General features: G+C 43.6%; 1 protein-coding gene across 1 annotated transcript; it reads left to right on the forward strand.

The window, feature by feature from the left end:
- The first annotated feature begins 770 nt into the window (after nt 1-770).
- LOC115386705 (cytochrome P450 2K1-like) lies at nt 771-14,573 on the forward strand. The gene is made up of 9 exons (XM_030089132.1): nt 771-980; nt 1,072-1,234; nt 1,358-1,507; nt 2,024-2,184; nt 10,556-10,732; nt 10,838-10,979; nt 13,889-14,073; nt 14,156-14,297; nt 14,386-14,573. Exons 1-9 carry the CDS (start codon nt 771-773, stop codon nt 14,571-14,573), a joined length of 1,518 nt encoding a protein of 505 aa, XP_029944992.1.
- Nucleotides 14,574-21,822: the final 7,249 nt, after the last annotated feature.

The following is a 21,822-nucleotide window of genomic DNA, read 5'->3' on the forward strand; positions in this document are numbered from 1 at the left end:
TGTTCAAATCAAACAAATGCAGTGAAATAAGTTTGAAAGTACGGAGCCCCGAAAGATACATGAATTTTTTTTTTTTTCAGCCAGTTTTACATGCGTCCTTAAAACATTGGTGCTTGCGCTTGTTAAAATTTTCAAGACGTGCCTAAAGTTGCTTATGTGAGTGCGTTGAAGTTTTAAGGGAGCCCGTAAAGTTGTTCACGTGCTCATGGAAAACTTTAAGCGCGCCCGCCCACGGACATAAATTCAGTGGGTTTTTTTTTTTTTATCTGTTGGAACACTCCTTTAAAAAAAAAATTCTAAAATTGCTTGTGTGTCTCTCATCCCTTTATTTTAAGTAGGACCTGTGTGACCTCAATTCTATCCAAATTTTATTCAGTATACCTTATTTCCTGGGGCGAAAGCGGGGACAAAGTGTCTTCTCACTCGATGACTTGATATTCACAGTGACCAACTTGATTGCTGCTGGTACCGACACCACAACGACTACACCAAGATGGGCTCTACTTCTTCTGGCCAAATATACACAGATTCAGGGTAAGGACTCAAACACGATGCTTGGTTGACTTGGTTGTGAGAAAATGAATGGTGTCTGACCGACAGTGTTTTTTTATGTTCATCTGCACTTTGCTCCATCATGAGCATTTTGTGCACAACCGACAACACAGATAAACAACCCACAGGTCACACGCAGCCTTCAATCAGTAAATAACCTGTCAATAACCTGTCGTTCTGCTGTTGTCGCATTATGCTGCTGGCATAATGTTGACAAAATGGGTTATATTGAGGATTTTGTTTTCTTTCTCTTCTCTAGTCAAACCACGATGTTGGGAGTCGCTCTTCTCCTGCCTGCTTTTTATATTGTGTTTAGAAACTTGATCAATACTAAGAAGGAACAGGAGCCTCCAGGACCAAGACCTCTGCCACTTTTTGGGAACCTGCTGCAACTTGATCTCAAGAAACCTCACCAAAGCTTGTGTGAGGTGAGATACTACTTCAGAATCATCATCAGAAACGTAAAATATAATTTTTTAAGGTAATGCAATATAATTTGACTGATTTTTTTTCTTTCAGCTATCAAAGAAATATGGGTCTGTATTCACTGTTTACTTTGGAATCAAGAAAGTGGTGGTCCTGGCTGGGTACAAGACGGTCAAAGAGGCTCTGGTTAATTACGCAGAAGAGTTTGGAGACCGAGACATAACCCCTATATTGGAGGATTCAAATCAAGGCCATGGTGAGTGTGAAATACAATGCACTTTGGAAATGAATCTCTGATATAGGTTTTCTCAAACCTGCAGGGTGAAAACGAGACTGAATCAGGGTTAAAACACTTCTGATTATGTTCTATATTTTGCAGGAATATTGTTTGCAAATGGAGACTCGTGGAAGGAGATGAGACGTTTTGCTCTTTCTACTTTAAGAGACTTTGGGATGGGCAAAAGAATTGCTGAGACCAAAATTTTAGATGAGTGTGACCACCTGGTTGAGGTGTTGGAAAGCCACCAAGGTAAGATGTGAACATGGAGGGAAGGTTTGTGATGAAATGTAGATCGTGGAGACCTGAGGAAGCTGAATTAGTTGAGCTTAGCTGTGTCAGAGCTCTGTGCTGCTGTCTGCAAGTTGTTCTTTTTTTTCCTCACAGTTGTTTTTTTGTTTTTCATTGCCATTTTTTCCATGAGTTTATTTCTTTCTGGAAACACAAGTTCTGTATGACCGTGTGAGTGTAAAAGTTTACCCTCCTCACAGTAGTGAGTGCCACACAACAATAAAGTGTGTATATCACCATTTGATTTAATAGTAACGAATGCAAATTCAGCTTAATGAGTAACGTTTCAGTAACTTGCATGACGGTGCCCACCACAAATTCCAGAAGTATGTCTTTTATGTCAGCTGTTTTTACTATATTGTTAAAAGTTGCTCTAAAGTGATGTTTATATAGGCAGTGGATGTTGTGGGCAGGATTGTTCCCAGAGCACAATATTGTTTCGATAATGTGATAGTTGTTTTTGCTGTTATCTTACAGGAAAACCATTTGATACTTTACCTCCTCTGACTCGTGCAACAGCAAATATTATATCTTCCCTTGTGTATGGGAGCAGATTTGAATACAACGATTCTCGATTCAAGAACCTGGTTGCTCAAGCCCATCAGACAATACGCCTCGTAGGTTCTCCATCAATTCAGGTAAGTTCAATCTCTGCTTTTGGGCTGACGACACCTAAGAAGGAAAAGAAAATCCAGAAGGACAGCATCATAGTCTGTGTAAACATTTATCTGACAGTCTAGAGTTCATGGGTTCAAACCAGGTGAACTGTTTGATAGTCTATTAATAAGTACCAGGCTTTGTGAAATCTGGAGTGGAGCCATCCACGGTGCATCTTGCATTGGTTGTGTAATGGTCATTGTTGGGGAAGTTACTTTTAGAAATCATGATAGTTACTAGTTAGTTCTTCTATAAAGTAATTGAGTTAATAATTGAGTTACAATATTTCAAAAGTAACTATAACTGCTGGTCATTGAAAGAGTCCACGCTTCATACTGATGTCCACATCAAGGTTTATTCTTCACAGAAGATACGTCATTTCGTGGAGCACCGTGGAACACCGTGAAAACTATAACACACACAATCACATTGATTCACAAAACGGAAATAAACAATCAACTCTGTCTCTCACATCTCTCATAAACAAAATACACCGATCTTTGAAAATATATCCAAATGAATAATTACCGTGTTCGCCTGGATGACCAACAGAAAGATTAAATGAAGTTGGGATGTTTAATCGGCCACTTCCCGCTCGCTGGTTCTCTCTCTCTCCCGCGCTACTCACTTCCTGATATGCGCGAGTCACATGACATCAAGTGAAACTTAAACAATCCGGGCAAACAAAACTAAATTAAATTAATCAATTTTCAACACACAAATGATCAACAGTATGACAGAATCGTTTTTAGAACATCAGTTTCAAAACTAAAATTTGTTTTCTGATTATGAACTATACAGCTTCCTGTGCTGTCATGGCAACCAGACTCTTAAACAGCGTCAGCTACACTCCCACCAAATTACCTTTGGTTTTGAATCACCACTTCAAACAGAAACGTTACAGAATATTTTACACTCTTCATGAATTAAATCAAAGGTAATTTCAGAGTTATTTGTCAAAACCTTCAGAGACCATCAAAAACAAGAAAATATGATGTATGGGGGGTGTTTAACTTATCTGTTGAAACTGACCTGTACATTTATAATGAACTACAATCAAATTCTGAACTCTTTCTTGTAAACACAGTAAAATAACCACTTTAATTTTTAATCTTGGAGGAAGTAGTTACTGATGATTTAATGACTGGAAGCTCTGGCTGATGCAGAAGTTTCTCTTTTTTTTTTTTTGCTGTTTTTAGCTGCTTTCTACAAGAACAACTAACTTCTGAATGGGTCTTTCTAGGATAGATGGTTTGTTGAGGCGTTCACCACCTTTTCCTAACTTCCGCTCTCCGATCTGTATTGTTGCTCTTCGTACCAGTCCATCATCATCCTCATGTACTTTAAGTACCCTGGCGAGCTTCCACTCATTCTCATTACACCATCTTTGAGGTGTGGTTCAAGCTGGAAGACTTTATAGTTAGAAGGCAGTTTTCCAGCTCCCTGGCCAAGCATGTGCATCTCTTCTTCAAATGCATCACGCTGAGCAAGCCTGACAACAGCAAGTGCAGCTCTTCTTCTTTCTTCAACACTTGGAGGTTCTGCTTGCTTTACTCTCTTTGTTAACCTCTGGATTCGAGCAACTGCGCTTACAGCAATAGTCCATTTTGAGAAGTGGGACAGCTGTTCTTGGAAACTAACATGCCTTTTAGCCTCAGTTGTCAGCACTTGGGTTGCTTTTACCTCCGGATCTCCCACCATCAGCTCCCCTGTTCCTTGTGTTAGGACAACTTCTGCTTCCCATAGGAACTTTGGGCCAGTGAACCAGCTTGAGCTGATCAATTCTGCCACCTTGAGGCCCCTTGAGGCATGATCAGCAGGGTTTTCTTTGGTGTCAACATAGAACCACTGTCCAGGATCAGTGGTCTCTCGGATCCTCTGAACGCGGTTCGCTACAAAAACATGGAACCGTTTGGCTTCATTGTTGATATAGCCTAGGACCACCTGTGAGTCCGTCCAGAAAAACTCTCTGTCAACTCTGAGATCAAGTTCTTCCTTCAACACATTGCTCACAGCTGCTGAAACTGTTGCTGCAGTCAACTCTAGCCTTGGTATGGTGATTATTTTTGTGGGTGTAACTCTCGACTTGCCCATGATCAAGGCACAGTGCACCTTCTTTTCACCTACCAGTCTGACATATGAGCACTGACCATAGCCCTGACTGCTTGCATCTGAAAAGTGATGCAGTTCGACTTTCAAAACCCTTCCAAAGTTTTCTGGAATGAAGCATCTTGGGATCTGAATTTTTTCAAGATTTTTTATGTCCTTCAACCAACTCTCCCATTTTGGTTTCAACTCCTGTGGCAGCGGTTCATCCCAGGCGATGCCCTTTTGACACATCTCTTGAAGGATTTTCTTTCCTGTTAAGATGAACGGGGCTAAGAATCCCAATGGATCATACACAGATGCCACCACTGAGAGGATTCCACGTCGTGTAGCTGGTTTCTCCTCAACTGAGACTTTGAAGCCGAAGGTGTCATTTTCTGCATTCCATCTTACTCCGAGCACACTCTGCATTGGAAGATCATCATGGATGAGATTTACACTCTTGACCTCAGCAGCACGTTCAGTGGCACAGACGGACTCCAGCACTTCTCGGTTGTTTGAGGTGAATTTGTGAAGATGTAGTTTTCCTTCTCCACACACCATTTGGGCTTCTTTTATCAGCTCAACTGCTTCCTCTGCAGATTCCACACTTATGAGGCCATCATCTACATAGAAGTGCTTCCTGATGAAGTTGGCTGCTGAAGGGTGCTCACTCTCATTCTGGCTGGCAAGATGTTTCAAACCGTAGTTAGCACAGCCTGGGGATGATGATGCGCCAAATAGGTGGACCTTCATCCGGTACTCTCTGGGCTCTGAATCTGTGTCACCATTATCCCACCACAGGAAGCGGAGGAAATCTCTGTCTCTTTCGCTGACATGGAACCTGTGGAACATCTTCTCCACATCGCAGGTGATCGCAATGGGATGCTTCCGAAAACGGCAGAGCACTCCGGTGAGCCCATTGGTAAGGTCAGGTCCTGTCAGCAGATGGTCGTTTAAGGAAGTGCCTTCGTACTTCGCTGAGCAGTCAAAAACCACCCTGATCTTATCTGGTTTTCTGGGGTGGTACACCCCTTGGTGTGGGATGTACCAAACATGCCCAGACTCTGAAGGTTCGTCTGCTCTCTCAGCATCACCATCTTTGAAGATGCCCTCCATAAACTTCACATAGTCACCTTTAAATTTGGGATCTCTGTCCAGTTTTCTTTTAAGGTGCTTTAACCTGGTCAGAGCGAGCCTTTTATTGTCAGGCAGCTGAGGACGAGCTTTGAAGGGAAGGGGCATTTCGAGATGACCACACTCATTCTGATGGATACTTCCCTTTAAGATCTGCAAGAACTGAATATCTTCCTGTGAGATGTTCTTTTCACCTGGTTTAGTGTCCACAAAGTCTTGTTCGAGCACCTTTAAAACAGCGGCTGGTGAGACAGGTGAAAGCTCTTTTACAGACACACGGTGACATAGTCCAGTCACATCTTCTGAGTTGGCTTTGTGTGCTGTATTTCCCACAATGCTCCAGCCCAAATCTGTCCTGACTGCATAGGGCTCATAATCACCACCAGTGATGACCTTTCGAGGTGCAAGCGCTATGGAGCAGTCATAGCCGATCAAAAGACCAACCTCACAATCCATCAGCGAAGGCATTTCAGGAGCTATAGCCTTGAGGTGATTACATTTGTTGGCTGTCTCACGAGTTGGAATGTGTGCACGTTCAAAGGGAATGAAATCTCTTGTGTAGGCAGGAGGTAAGTTGATGAAGTTATTGGCAGTGAAGCCCCTTACTTTAAGTCCGCTCACTCTCTGACTTTCCACAATCGAGTCTTTTGCCATCATTGTGGAGAGCTTCAGTTTGACTGGCTCCATCACAGCCCCTGTTCTCTCACATACCTCTTTGTCAATAAATGTATGACTGCTTTGGGTGTCTAGTAGGGCATATACCAGGATTTCAGAATCTGGGGTGTTTGATGATGATATCCATACTGGCACGATCATTGATGTGCTCCCACCTTCATCTCCCTTGACACAGCATGACATTGAAGAAGTGGCTTCTCCTCCCTGTGGGACAACTTGGAGAGAAGACTTCTCTGTGGGTGGATGATCTTCATGCAGCAGTGTTGGATGATGCTTTTTGCATATACCACAGGTGGCTTTGTTTCTGCAGTCTTTTGAGATGTGTCCTTTTCTCATGCATGCAAAGCACAGTTTACTGTCCTGAACAAACTTTCGCCTGTCTTCTAAAGATTTTTCCAGAAGTCTTGGACATTTATGGATTGAGTGGCTTTCTCCACAGCAAATACACTTGAATTGGTTTGGATTGTGTACTTGTGTGCTGGGTTTCTTTGGATCTTTGTTTGAATCTTTTGGTTTGTCATCAAAATCGATGACTTTGGTTGTGTGACCTGCATCTGAAGCCTTTACACTTGTAGCAAAGGTGTTTGCTTTTGGTCTCTTTAAATCTCTGAAAGACTTTTCTTCAGAAGGCTTTAGTGCATGCAGTGATGACACTGGATTGCATGCTATGCGAGCTTCTTTGGAGATGAATGAAGCAAACTCTTTGAAACTTGGATAATCTTTATCTTGGTCTAATTGCTCTGTGACATAGCGATTCCATCTGGATGTGATCCAATCAGGTAGTTTGACAAGCAGCTTCTGATTCTCTTCACAATCATTCAAAACCTGGAGACCTTTGACGTGAGGCATGGCATCACTGCAAGTTTGCAGGAAATCGCTGAACTCTCTTAGCTTAACATATTCTTTCCCACCAATCTTCGGCCATTTGTTAAGCTTGTCTCTGTAGGCACGTTGCACTACAAAAGAGTGACCATACCTGGCATTTAGTTTGTCCCAAGCCTGTTGGTAAGCTTCTTCATCCTTCCTGTAGAAGCTGCCTTCCAGAGCAGACCTTGCCTCTCCACTGACATACTTTTGTAGATAGAACAGCCTATCTGCAGGATTTGAGCATCGTCTCTCTATTAGGGCTTTAAAGCTTGTGCTCCATTCTGTAAACTTAATTGGATCACCATGGAAGACAGAAGGTTCTGGTACAGGGAGACGAGATAGTGCCATTGATTCCTGTAGTGTCTGCACTAATGTTGCTTCATGTTCTGAGATTTGCATTTTCTGAGATCCTGAATTGGACTGTTGAGCACACGATAACTCACTGCGTGGGGGGCTTCTGTTCTCATTTTTGATCTTTGACTCTTCTTCATTGTACACCCTGAGTTTTGCCTCAATGATTTCAACGTCTCTTTGGTTTTCCAGTTTTTTGAGTTGCTGACGTTGAGCATCAATTGCAGCTTCCATTTCAATTTCAGCTTTCTTTGCTGCTAACTCTGCAGCTGTCTCTGCTCTTTTGGCTGAAATGCTTGGGGTCTCTGAGCCACACTTGGAGGCGTGACTAACTGAAGCGGCTTTGGAAAATGAGGATCCATATATGGACTTTGTGTATTCGTTGTCTAGCAGGAGGCATAATCTTGCTTTCTCTGCCTCTGCATCAAATTCCTCTCCCTCTTCTGTGAGCCTTAGTTTCATTAGGCCCATTAAATTTCCAGTTACTGATGTGCATGCATCTATTTTTCTTCTGATCTCTTGACTGGGTGTCATTTGGAGTCTTATACTGCTGTATAGCTCTTTCAGTTCAGTCTCTAGTTTTTCAACTGCATCCATCATGTTCAATAAATCAGTCTCAGAGCATTCATGCTTTAGTTTTGTACGAACCTCTCTGGCTTGGGTTTTCCACTTTTCATATGCCGATATGAACTTCTTTTCTCTCTTAGCTGATTCTTGAGTTTTGAGCTCCAGCATTTTGGGGGTTAAGTTTCGCTCACGGGAAGATTTTCTCGCTTTATCTGCATTTTCTTCAGTTAAATTAGCCTCTGTGAGCGCTGTTTCAGTTTTGTCAGTTTTAGATTGCTCCTGCTTGGTAACATCCTCTGCTTGTTTATCTAACTCACCACTCTGTGAGACAAATTCACCATGAACTGACATTTTTCTGTGTGCAAAGCTGAAGCAAGTTGCTTTTTACAGTAGAAAATTAAGAAACCCATAAACTTGCAAGACAGCAATAGAAAATGAAACACTTTGCTCCAATAAACTTAAATCACTCTCAACCTTGCTGTTCAAATCTTCACAATAATGCAAGTATGAATGAAACCAAACCTTATTACTTTGTGAACATTACAGTCTTAAATCAAACGAATAAGCAACTTCACCACTATTAACATCAACACAAAATTATTCAACTCTTTAAATTCAGTCTCTTATATGTGGTATCAAACCTTGTTGCTTTTCTTTTGTAATGTTCAGTTTCTCTTTACTTTGATGTGGGATCTTCCATCCGTTATTGGAGGTTTTTTAATTTTACTTGGCACAGTCTCACCTGAAGATGCAGACTTTAACCTGTGGTCCACCACAGGAGATGAAACATGCAAAGGGATGATACAGTCTGAAGTCCACTGCCGAGGATGGAGTAGATCTGCACGCTGGGACCAACAGCTCACCACAGGATACAACAGAACTGCGCGTTGTAACAGTATTCCACTGCTGTAGAAGATGCAGAACTGCTCGCTGAAGCCTGAGGTTTGATGCTGAGAATGAAGCAGATCTGCACGCTGACGCTGAAGTCCACCGCAGAAGACGACACACCTCCAGAGGATGGATTAGGCCACGTTTTCACTATAACTGCTGGTCATTGAAAGAGTCCACCCTTCATACTGATGTCCACATCAAGGTTTATTCTTCACAGAAGATACGTCATTTCGTGGAGCACCGTGGAACACCGTGAAAACTATAACACACACAATCACATTGATTCACAAAACGGAAATAAACAATCAACTCTGTCTCTCACATCTCTCATAAACAAAATACACCGATCTTTGAAAATATATCCAAATGAATAATTACCGTGTTCGCCTGGATGACCAACAGAAAGATTAAATGAAGTTGGGATGTTTAATCGGCCACTTCCCGCTCGCTGGTTCTCTCTCTCTCCCGCGCTACTCACTTCCTGATATGCGCGAGTCACATGACATCAAGTGAAACTTAAACAATCCGGGCAAACAAAACTAAATTAAATTAATCAATTTTCAACACACAAATGATCAACAGTATGACAGAATCGTTTTTAGAACATCAGTTTCAAAACTAAAATTTGTTTTCTGATTATGAACTATACAGCTTCCTGTGCTGTCATGGCAACCAGACTCTTAAACAGCGTCAGCTACAGTAACTAATCACTAGGCAAAGTAACTATCGTATTACTGAAATACATGCTTAGATTTGTCAGAGAATTCGGATCTCGTCTTAATGGAACTTTAAGATGCATGTTCAGTTATTTATTAGAAAACTGACGATATGATTCATGAAATAAATCTACACTTGACAGAATAAATTACAAACAGGACGTGATACATCAATCTTAATTTTTCAAATATGAGAGAAGTTACCAATCAAATTTGTATTCAATTTTCAACTCAATTCAGTTCAATTCTGCTTTATTTATATCGCACCAATATAGTAATTTCTTGACACTAACTAGCATTTCTGCATTTGTGAAAGAATATTAAAACACAAGCTGTACGTCAATAGATGTCTTTACTTCCAATTAAAAGCCGCCTTTAAATGATCAGGGCTCTCTTTTGCTGCATCTCTATCATGTCACGTGATGCACTTTGCACCAATTGACGATGAGCACTCCCTATGAACAGCAATTTGTTTCACCCAAAGTGGTCTAAATGTGTTTTATATATATATATATATATATATGGTAGAAATGTTATCGCTCTTGCCTCACAGCAAGAAGGTCCTGGGTTCAAATACCGGCCGGGGGCTCAGGGCCTTTCTGTGTGGAGTTTGCATGTTCTCCCCGTGTGTGCGTGGGTTCCCTCCGGGTACTCCGGCTTCCTCCCACAGTCCAAAAACATGCATGGTAGGTTAATTGATCACCCTAAAATTGCCCCTAGGTATGAATGTGTGAGTGAATGGTTGTTTGTCTATATATGTCAGCCCTGCGACAGACTGGCGAAATGTCCAGGGTGTACCCCGCCTTCGCCCACAGCAGCTGGGATCGGCTCCAGCCACCCGCGACCCCGAAAGGGATAAAGCGGCAGAAAATGAATGAATGAATGAATGAATGTTATCCCAATTAAGTGTTGCAGACAAACAATGTAGAACTCTCAACATGTTTTCGATTGCAAATTAGAATTGCAACATTTAAATGACTCTGTGTGAAAAGTATGTGGGAGATTACTTGAGTCACCTTATCTTTGTGGGTTTTTTTTTTTGCTGTTTTTTTGTATTTCACAGCTTTATAACATGTTTCCACGTCTGGCAAGTTGGGTAAAAAATCGACACCTGATATTAAGAAACTATGATCTGGCTATCAGTGATGTGAAGGATTTAGTCAAACATCTGAAAGAGACTCTGATCCCTCACTCATGCAGAGGACTGGTGGACTGTTTTCTCATCCGGAAGCAGAAAGAAGTAAAGAAAACAGAACATAAACAAAACACCCCAATTGTTTCTTTTACAGAAAAAAGCAATATTGGTTACATCAGTTTTATGCCTTGTTTTTTTTTTTCATGGTAGGACTCTTGTGTTGGGGCGTCTCACTTCACCGAGGAGAACTTGATGTTCACAGTGACCAACTTGTTTGCTGCTGGTACCGATACTACAGCAGCTACACTGAGATGGGCTCTACTTCTTATGGCCAAATACCCACAGATACAGGGTAAGGACTTAAACATGATGCTTGGTTGACTTGACAGCAGTTCGTGAGAAACAACTGAAAGGTGACTGACCCACAGTTTTATGCTCATCCATCATGAGCTTCATTTCCAGAACCGATAACACACAAATACAGGTCATGGCATGACAACCTCATGTTCCTGTTTGTTCTATTGCAACTGTTGTGATAAAATCTTGTCCTCCTGCACACGCACTTGATTACTGTTGCCTGTGCTCCGCTAATTCAGTTTCGATGTAGTGATTAAAAGTGATCATGAATGTCCTCATGCTTGGTGCACTTTTTGCTGAAAAGATGTCTCAACTTCAATTCAGTTCAGCTTTACATGGTCATTTCTAGACATTTTTTCAGAGAAAACCCAAGAGATCCACAAGACCAAGCATAAAGGAAAAACTCCCTTTTAAAAGGAAGAAACCTTTGCAGAATCAGGCTCAGAGGTGGTGGCTTTCTGCTTTTTCGGTTAGGGTAAGGGTATAGAGAGAAAGAGATAGGACAGATAAATTTCTTGTATCAGCTCAGCAATGCTCCACTCAAGCAGTTGGATCAAGATCCAGAGAGTTCATAGGCTATAAAAGTGACAATGGTTAATGACATGTTGTTATAAAGCACTGCAAGAAAGAACAAAGAGAAGTGAATCAAAACTGGGAGTCTGTTCCACACGGTAGAAGCCCGTTGTTAATTAAACCGCTTGCACCCACTGGGTCTGGGTTGTCTCATTCTATCAATGGATCAGTTGTTTTGATTGATGCCCAGTTAGATACTGTTTGAACCCGTTGAGTCCACGTTGTCTCATTAGATCATTAATTCTGTTCGCGATCCCTAAATCATGGCTTTAGTCCACCTAAGAGACAACCTGTTCTTCTAGGGTTTTTGGTGTTCTGACTTTTCAGTTCCCCGTAGTGGAATGAACTGTCAGTCCCAGAGACACTGAGAGAGAGGGAGAGTGACAGAGAGAGAGAGAAAGAGAGAGCTTCCAACCTACGGAAAGACCCTTAAGAAAATGTTACAGGTAGGCCTGAACCAGCCTTAACTGTAAGCTTTTCTCAATAGAAAGGTGTTAAGCCGAGCTTTGACAGTAGAGACTGTCAGCCTCCCTAACAGAAACTGGGAGCTGGCTTCACATGACAGGAGCCCGTGTGCTGAAAGCGCTACCTCCTGTTCTACTTTTAGAGAACCTAGGAACCTCCAGCAGACCAGCACTCTGAAAACATCACAGGGGATGAGACTTACAGCTCTTTAAGATATGATGGAGCCTAGTTGTGAACAGCTTTGTAGGTTAAGAGAAGGATTTTAAATTCTATTCTAGATTTAACAGGAAGGCAGTGAAGAGAAGCTAATATTGGGCTCATGTGATCTCTCCCGCTGGTTCTTGCCAGAACTCTTGCAGTAGCATTTTGAATCAGTTTTTTCACTTTTTAGGCAGTTGTTGAGGCCCCCCGATAACCGGAAATTACAGTAGTCTACTCTGGAGGTAACAAATGCATGGACTAATTTCTCAGCATCCCTTTGAGTCAACGTGTTCCTTATTACCTCCGCCAGGAGGTTATGTAATCATGTCGGTTTGTTGGTTTGTTGGTTGGTTTGTTGGTTGGTTGGTTGGTTGGTTTGTTAGCAAGATCCTGGAAAAAGTAATTGACGGATTGCAATGAAACTTTGCGGAAAGGTGGGTCTTGGGCTAACTTAGAATTGATTAAATTTTGGTGATGATCCGGATCACTGTCTGGATCCAGGAATTTTTTAAAGGATTCTTTATCATTGAGAGATAGGGAGTCTTTCACATGGTTGGGCAGGCCTGCCGACAGGGGGCGACAAACGCCTGGTTCACACAAGACGCGCCGCTTCTGACATGGAAGTCGAAATCGCTGCGCACCGACTGTCAGATCAGCGCCCCTGTTAACCTATCTGATGGTTCATAACAGGAGACGCGGGGGACCGCCGCGTGCGTAGCGGCTCGCGCCGTGGACCGCGGCCGCTACGCTCCTCTCTATTTTCTCCGCAAGCTGCGCGCGCCGTGCACCGCCAGTTGTAAAGCTGGACAGAGCAAATCGCACCACACAGGAAGTCGGGAACGGAAAATATGAGAGAATCTGGTCAATTTTCAAATTAAAATGAAGTAAAATAACACAAATTATGTTGCTTTTCGGTTTTCCTTTCAGAGAAACACACACACACACACACACACACACACACACACACAGGGAGAGAGGGCGACAGACAGACGCACCGCACGCTGCAGCGCTCGACTCCAGTCACTCCCCCGATCACAATGTTGTGTGATTATATATGGTGTTCTTATGGTTGTTGGTGACTGATTTGAGCTGTGGCGGAGGTCTGCGCTCTCTGAGTGCCAATTTCTAGTTTTAGAAATGTTACGGAGGAGAATGAATGAGGTTCTGCGGACCTGTTTAATGTGAGAGTTAAAGGATACTTCCTGGTCAAAGTTGAATCCCAGGTTCCTCACAGTGCTACTGGGGGTTAAAGCAACACCATCCAGGGTCATTATTTGTCTCGATCATTTTTTCCTCAGGTGTTTTGGGCCGCATAAAATAACTTCTGTTCTATTTGAATTTATGAGAAAATTATCCATCCAGGTTTTTATGTCTTTAAGACAAGCTTATATTTTGACAAGTTGATTCGTGTCATCTGGCTTCATAGATAAGGAGATCTGTGTGTCATCTGCATAACAATGGAAGTTAATGAAGTGTTTCCTGACTTCAGACAGTAACCACAGTCTAATCCACACACCATTAACAGAGAAGCTGAATAGCATTCACACATTCATCTGGAAAAACATCACTCATGGCCAAGGAGCTGCTGGTGTCCTTTGTGTCCAAATTCTCCTGGTATATTGAATTCTCCAGGTAAAGTGAAGTGTTACTTCCTGTTTTGAGCAGACAAGGTTCAGGAGGAACTGAGCAGGGTGGTAGGAAACCGTCAGGTGCGAGTGGACGATCGGAAAAACCTGCCATACATTGACGCCGTCATCCATGAGACACAGAGACTGGCCAACATCGTCCCCATGTCTCTTCCTCACAAAACCAGTCGAGACGTCACCTTCCAGGGATTCTTCATCAAAAAGGTCTGCTGCCTCCTAAAGTTTCAGTTCTGATTCCACTTAAAGCTGAAACTGCTCCTGATGGACCTGTCTTCTTCTGCCACAGGACACAAGTGTGTTTCCTCTCCTCACTTCTGTCCTGTACGATGAGAGTAAATGGGAGAGCCCACACACGTTCAACCCCTCTCATTTCCTGGACGCGGAGGGTAAATTCATTGCAAGCGATGCTTTCCTGCCTTTTTCTGCAGGTAAGTCAACATTTGGTCTTGTTCTTAAAGATCATTTCTGAAGGTCATTTCTGCATCAACCATTTGATTGAACGTCTTGTTCTTGCAGGTCGCAGAGCGTGTCTTGGAGAGGGTCTGGCTAAGATGGAGCTCTTCCTCTTCTTCACCTGCCTCCTCCAGCGTTTCCGTTTCACTCCTCCAGCTGGAGTTCTCCCCAGCGAATTGGATCTGACACCTGCTGTTGGTTTCATACTCAACCCTTTACCTCATGAGCTTTGTGCTGTGAACCGCCAGTGAGGAACAGAGCTGCAGTGTGGCGTTTATATAAAGTTGCTTTTGCGTCACATTAATCGTATGTATGTTGTGGAATTTTGCAAGACTGAGACAATCATAAGGATTGATGTTTTCGATGCACTTGGAATCAAATTAAAAAAAATCAAATCAACTGTTATTTTTAAAGCACCTTTCACAGATAAAAGCAACACAAAGAGCTTTACAGCATTTAAAAAGAAGAAAACATTGCAAAATAAACCCGTCCCTCCCACCCACAATATATACATACATATAAACACACCACACATAAATGCACACCTACACACACTCACCGGACATACATTAGAGAGGCACGGCATGGCATTATGGATGAGAGAAAATGCTACCTTTGGGAAGTTCACACCGGGAGGAGTCACAGGCCAGGACCACTGAGGGTGCTGGCAACCAGCCCCCCAACCCCAATAGACAAGGGTAAGTCCACAGCAAAGTGGGGTATCCCTAACTAGCCGGAGCCAGAGGGACCCACGCACAGCACTGACAGCAGCAAACCAGAAGCAGTCCACAGTGTGAATGGCCTCTTTCAGGAAACACTGGAATTAAAAAACAAACTCTAAAGTAAAGGATAAAAAAGTAAGATTGAATAAAATGCTTAAAGTATGATAAATCAAACAAATTAAAGTTACAAAAGAAAAACCCTGTATAATAAAACACATAAGTACTGAAGAAAATGTAATCGGTCAATTAAAAGCTTGATTAAGTAGGTGTATTTTTAACCTTCCTGTAAAAATATGGACAGCTTCTGCTGCCCTGAGGTTCTCCAGTAGGCTGTTCCACAGGCAGGGGACATACTGGTTCAACGCCGAATCACCGTGGGTCTTGGTTCTGGGTTTTGGGACGCAGAGTAGGCCACTGCCAGAAGACCTCAGAGCCCAAAAGGGTTAAGAAGGTAAAAATGGATAAGCCAACAAGAGAACCTTAAAGCTGCGGTAATCGATTTTTTTGTTCCTGTTTTAGAGAAAATTTGGCTTTACCGTCATAGAGTGTGATGTAATAGTAGTCATTTAGTTCGAAAAGTTTCATTGGTGAGCTCTCTCAGCCTTATAAATAAGCATTTTATCCTGGCGAAACCTGGAAGACGAAGTCAAATTTCGAGGTGAGGACGGGCGGGCTTAGCACAGGCAAAGCCAGCTCCCAACAGAGAGTGCACGCACGAGCGGCCAGTGAACCAGAGCACCGCAGCAAACAAAATGCATCTCGCGCTGCTTTGACAGGTGACTGTGTGAAGCTATCAGGCTCTAGCTCCGTCTACTCTTTCACACTGACACACTTAAAAGTCACTGAAAAACTGGTGGATGGAGAGAGCAGACTCTGTCAGGAGGGATGAGAAGGGAGTGAAAGTGAAAGTAACTAATCGCTCGGGCGCAGCTCCCGCGATTCAGAAACAGAAAAAAAAAAGTCAAAATAAACGTTGATACTAAATAAAAACAGACTGACAATGAATGTGCCGCATTGCGTGATTCGACATGCGCAGTGTGTGTGTGTGTGTGTCTGTGTCTGAACATTGGGATCGCAAAATTATTCGCCGAATGTCATCATAGTGACTGTCTTCTGCAGGAAGCAGCCGCGTGCAATGTATGTGGGCGCAATCTCGTGCACCGAACGGAGGCAGTGCCGGAGAGGGAGAGGGAGGGACTGTGTGAGAGTGGTACGAAGAAGGGGGCGTGGTTTACAGTTCCAATCCAGAGAATCAGGTAGTGTAGCTGTCCCATGAGGACTAGCGCGTGGCGTCGTAAAATGCTGCTCCCACTGGCATGCTGTCAGACTGAACTCGCCTACATTTCCAGTGGCTGTGTGAAGGATGGATAGCGACGAGGTAATGAATCTAATGGTGGCTAAACAATATTATATCATGATGTGACGCATGCCGTAAAGCAGTCCGCACATTTGGGTTTTTTCAGTGTGCAGGGTTCCTACCACCCTCCTCAAAGTTGCTTAGTCCAAGTGAAAGCAATACTGACGCCCTCACGCCGTGACAAAGGGGTCATTCAACGAGTTGTAAGTCAATGTATCGTCATAAAAGATATTAAAATGTTTTATTAAGGTTGAAAAGTTCCTTAGTGTCGCTTTAAGATCCATTCTGAAGCTGACGGGGATCCAACTGGTGTATTATGGGCCCGCCCCCTGGTCCTTGTCAGCACTCATGTGGCTAAATTTTGTAATCATTGGAGATTTGAGATACTCTTTTTGGGTAGACCAGAGAGCAAGGCATTGCAATAATTTGGCTGACAGGAGATAAAAGCATGCTTCAGCACCTCTGTACTCACTTGAGAGAGAAACGGGTGGACTATGGCTATATTCTGATGATAAAATCGAATCTTTGTTATCTTTCTAATAGCCTATGTGGAATAAAATTCAGCTCAGAGTCAAAAATGACGCCCAGGTTCTTTACAGATTGTGCTGGTTTAAATCTTGTAGTTTTGATAAAGGTTTCTCTTTCTGGTCTGTGAGACCGATAACAAAAACCTCAGTTTTGTCCTGGTTGAGCTGTAGGAAATTCACTGCCATCCATGACTTGGGGCCAATTCCAATTCTCCCCCTTAACCCTCAATCTCAACCCTCAATCTTAAAAATGTGCGCTCCCGCGAGTCAAGTCTTGTCCCAATTCTCAACTATTTTGAGCAAAGGGACAAGTTTGAGGGAGGTTATGTCCCTCAATGTTGAAATTTTCCCAGACCACCCTTGGCGGTAAGGGACATCCAGAATGCATTGAGCGTGTTCAACCAAAACACTGGAAAAAATATAATATAAATGTTTTCCCATAGAACATCAGCCTTTGCATGGCTAATACATGTAGCATGATGTAGTACATTCGGTTACACACGCTATACACACGTCCGCTAGTATAATACACACACCTGTATCTGAGTCATCAGTGCTGCCATGTGTCTGAAGAGTCTTCTCCTTCGCACCACTTGTCTTCTTTCTATGGACAATCTTGAAAAGATTCCTGAAGCCTCTTGTTTATTTACTTTCTTCTTCTACGTTGCGTAGTGCTGCGATTGATCTGATGTAGTGCTGCCCTCTTCAGACAAAGGGTGTAATTGCGTTTAAGTGGTGTCCCATTTCCACGTCACATTATATCCCTCAACTCTCATTTTTGAGGGACCCTCAAATTGAGCTTTGAGCTTGAGTGTTGAGATTGAGGGTTAAGATGGGAAGTGAAATTGGCCCATGATGTCTGAGACACAGAAAAAAGAGTTTCTATTGATCCGGAGTCATCAGGAGGCACTGCGATGTACAGCTGAGTATCATCAGCATAGCTATGGAAACTAAAGTCGTGTCTCCTGATGACATCCTCAGAGGAAGCATGTAAAGTTTAAGAAGAATGGGATCTAAAATTGAGCCTTGGGGAACCCCACATCTGTTTTCATGGGTTTCGGAGGAACATGTATCCATACTTATATGAAAACATCCATCTTCACTTCACTTCACCCACCTTGCCTAGTATGAAAGTTGTGAGAGTGAATGGTTGGTGGTGGTCGGAGGGGCCGATGGCGCAGATTGGCAGCCTCGCTTCCGTCAGTCTGCCCCAGGGCAGCTGTGGCTACAGTAGTAGCTTACCACCACCCAGTATGGTGTGAATGAATAATGCAATGCGATGTAAAGCGTCTTTGAGTGTCCTGAAAAAAGCGCTATATAAAACCAATGCATTATTATTATTATTGTTATTATTATTATTATTATTATTATTATTATTATTATTATTATTGTTGTTATTATTATTATTATCTGTGTGATAAGAACTGAACCAGCTGAGAACAGCACCAGAGGCCCACTAGGTATCCCAGTCTTTTAAAATGTGATGGTCTACTGTGTTGAAAGTGGCACTCAGGTCAAGTCATACCAACACTATGACTTTTTTGTTATTGAAACTCAGAAGGTTTATTTTGGGTTGCAGAGAATACAGCCTGAGCAGAACCCCACCTAACTCTGCTATTTTGGATTCCTCTTCAGCTCATTAGTAACAGTCCCCAACATAACTGACTCCACTCTCCCACCCTCCTCCCTCACCCTCTGTATCGCTGAAATCAAATCCTGGTTCACCACAAATTTCCTGAAATTAAATAGTGATAAAACAGAACTCCCATTTCCCTTCCCATTTCTCTTTCTAGCCCTCCCCCTTAGCCCTACCCCTTGCCCCTACCCCTTTGAAACGGAGTGCTAAGGGGTAGGGCCAAGAGTAAACCCCTCCGAATTGGAACACCCCTTCGAAAATTGTGTACGTCATCAGTAGTTGCCGCTGCCGATGACGTAGATGCGACAATTGTTTGCCGAAGAAGAATGTTTTTCTTACATTTTAAAACATTATTAATCGACAAAATACTTACATTCATGAAGTTCTTTCGTTGCGGACGCCGCCATCTTGCTGATCTTGGAAGGCTTTCTGGGAAATCTGTCATCCAGTGGCGGCCGGTGGTGAGGGGCACTTGTTTTGTCCGCCTACACCGTGGGCGGGGTTAGTTGTCTTCCGCATTGGTGGGAGCGCTCGTTTCCCACCCGCGCATTCCAGGTGGGCACTGTTGAAAAAACCAGTTTATTGAAAATAATCACCTATCTGTTGTGTTTGGAATGCGCCTGGAATGCCCGGGTGTGGAAATGAGCGCTCCCGCCAATGCGGAAGACAACTAACCCCGCCCACCAGTGTCGGCTGACAAAACAAGTGCCCCTCGCCATCGGCCGCCACTGGATCATACCCCTCCGTTTGAAGTGTGCCTCGGGAGAATCTCCTTTTGGAGGGGTGAATAGCCCTCCTTCTTGGCCCTACCCCTACATCATAATGACAATTGGGACACTCCTACCCCTCCACGTGAACGCGCAAAATGAGGGGTAGGGCCAAGGGGGTGGGCTAAGAGGTGAAATGGGATTCAGCGTAAGTCTGCACTGTCCAAATCTAACAGGTTTTCCCTCACTATCGACAGCTCCACAGTGTCCCCCTCCCCTAAGGTAAGAGTCTGGGTGTCATCCTCGACAGCTCACTTTCTTTCCACTCCCACATAAATAACATCACTTGGTCTGCTTTCTTCCACCTACGAAACATAAATCGTCTCCGCCCCTCTCTCAACCCCCAGGCCACTGCCATCCTGGTACACAGCCTCGTCACCTCCCGCCTCGACTACTGCAACTCACTTCTTTTTGGTGTCCCCCACAAATCCCTCCATAAGCTCCAACTGGTCCAGAACTCAGCAGCTCGTATCATCACCAAAACCCCTTCCACATCACCCCCATCCTCCAGCAGTTCCGCTGGCTCCCTGTCAAATTCCGGATCATTTTCAAGATACTTCTGTTTACATTTAAAGCCATCCACAACCTCGCCCCCCGCCATCTGTCTGATCTCATACACGTCGCCAGTCGCCACCCCCTCACGCTCTCTTAGGTCCTCCTCCTCTCTCCACCTCTCTGTGCCCCCTGCCCGCCTCAGCACCAAGGGGAGCAGAGCATTCAGCCGCTCTGCCCCCCAACTCTGGAACTCACTCCAACCAGACATCCGCAATACTGACTCTCTACCTCAGTTCAAATCCAGACTCAAAAGTTATCTGTTTCAATCAGCCTATCATTTTTAACCTCACCGTTTCTTCTAATTCACTGTGTTATTGTATAAAAGGCTGGGTTTAGGGAGTGTCCAGGTTGGTTCCTGGCGGCCAGAGGTGACGTCATGTCATCAGCTGTAGCGTTCTGATTGTTCGGCAGGAGCGTGTGGATCGGCAGATCCCCCTCCTTTGAGTTACCTGAATCCTTTGCCTACGAGTCGGTATCACCTTCACCTTTCCTGCCTCATCTTGCGGACATGAGTGTCTGGTTGATGCGCGGATCCACAGTAAATGACCAAAGTGAGTAGCGTTCATCAGCAGCATGCAGCCCTATCAGCTGTGATCCGTGTGGTCTTTCCGTGCCGTGCTGGCCTCCCTGATGACAGGTAGATGTTCATTCCTGCTGCAACCAAGTCATGCCTGTATGTCATCCGTAGTTTAATCTGTTTAGTCCTTAATTGATAAATCGAGTGTCGAGTGCTGAACGATACCGATAAGTGCCGAGGAGCGCCAAGGACCGCCGAGGAGCGCGGTGCGTCGGAGCACATGGAACACAGAGCATCGTGGCGCCCCTTGTACGACCGCGGTGCCCCCCCCCCCCGCCGGGACGTGGTGCCCTAGGCGGCCGCCTAGTTCGCCTATGCCTAGAGCCGGCCCTGCGTCATTCGGCGGTGTTGTTTCCGCTACAGTGTTGGCGGGAGCATTTGTTTCCACACCCGCGCGTGCCAGGTGGGTGGTTTTGATTTCCTCAAGTTTATATTCTTTGCACTTCATCTGAGCGCTTGTCTCCTTCACCTGCGTGTCCGGGCGGGTGGTGTTTATTCTTCAGCTCTGTTTAGTTATTTGCATTCAATGAGATTATTCTTTGTTCTGGCACCTATCGGATGGTGGATGTAGATAATTTTTGTTAATGTAAATGGAAACGCAGAGACGGTAAATTGATTTGTTCATTATTGTTGTTTATTTCAGAAACCGATTTGTGGAAAGGTGCATCACAATAAACGCATGTGAAGAGCCAAACCTCCTCCTCCTCCTGTGTTCTTACCGACACTCATCTTGAATGCTGGATCAACCTAAAGAACTGCGCCTCACACCTCATCTCACTTACAGTTATGTTTTCTGTTGTTTTTTGTAATGTGTTTTAATCTTTTTTAAAGCATCCTTGGGTGTTTCGAAAGGCGCTGTGAAATAAAATGTATTATTATAACGTCTGTTATTTTGTCATGGCTCCTGGCAGTTGAGAACATCTGTGTAGTGTTAACAAGAATAAAACCCAAGTACTCAATGTCTGTCCCTCTGTTGAGCTGACCTGATAGAGTTTTGAGTAGTTTCAAAGTTAAATATCTAATTTTGAATTATGTTGATTTTTCGATGATATTGTCTTCAACATTTTTTTTTCTATTTGGTAATTGCAACTTTCAAAATAATAGAAAAAGACTCTTAGTCATTTGAATAATTGAGTCCAGTTGAAATCTTCCAGGCCAAGCTGCCCTTTTCAACTGTGGGAGCTCCAAGAGTGAGGCGCACTTGACACCCTCCTTTTGTTAAAACAATAAATTAATTTACGACACAGCAGTTGCACTCATCCCCCAGGAAGTTGTGATGATGCAATTTCAACTATTTCACTTCAACCGATCTCCATGAATTCTGTGCGAACTTGTCATTTTTTCAAGTTGTGGTGATCA

The sequence above is a fragment of the Salarias fasciatus genome, chromosome 4 (genome assembly GCF_902148845.1).
Source record: "Salarias fasciatus chromosome 4, fSalaFa1.1, whole genome shotgun sequence".
Lineage (NCBI taxonomy): Eukaryota > Metazoa > Chordata > Actinopteri > Blenniiformes > Blenniidae > Salarias > Salarias fasciatus.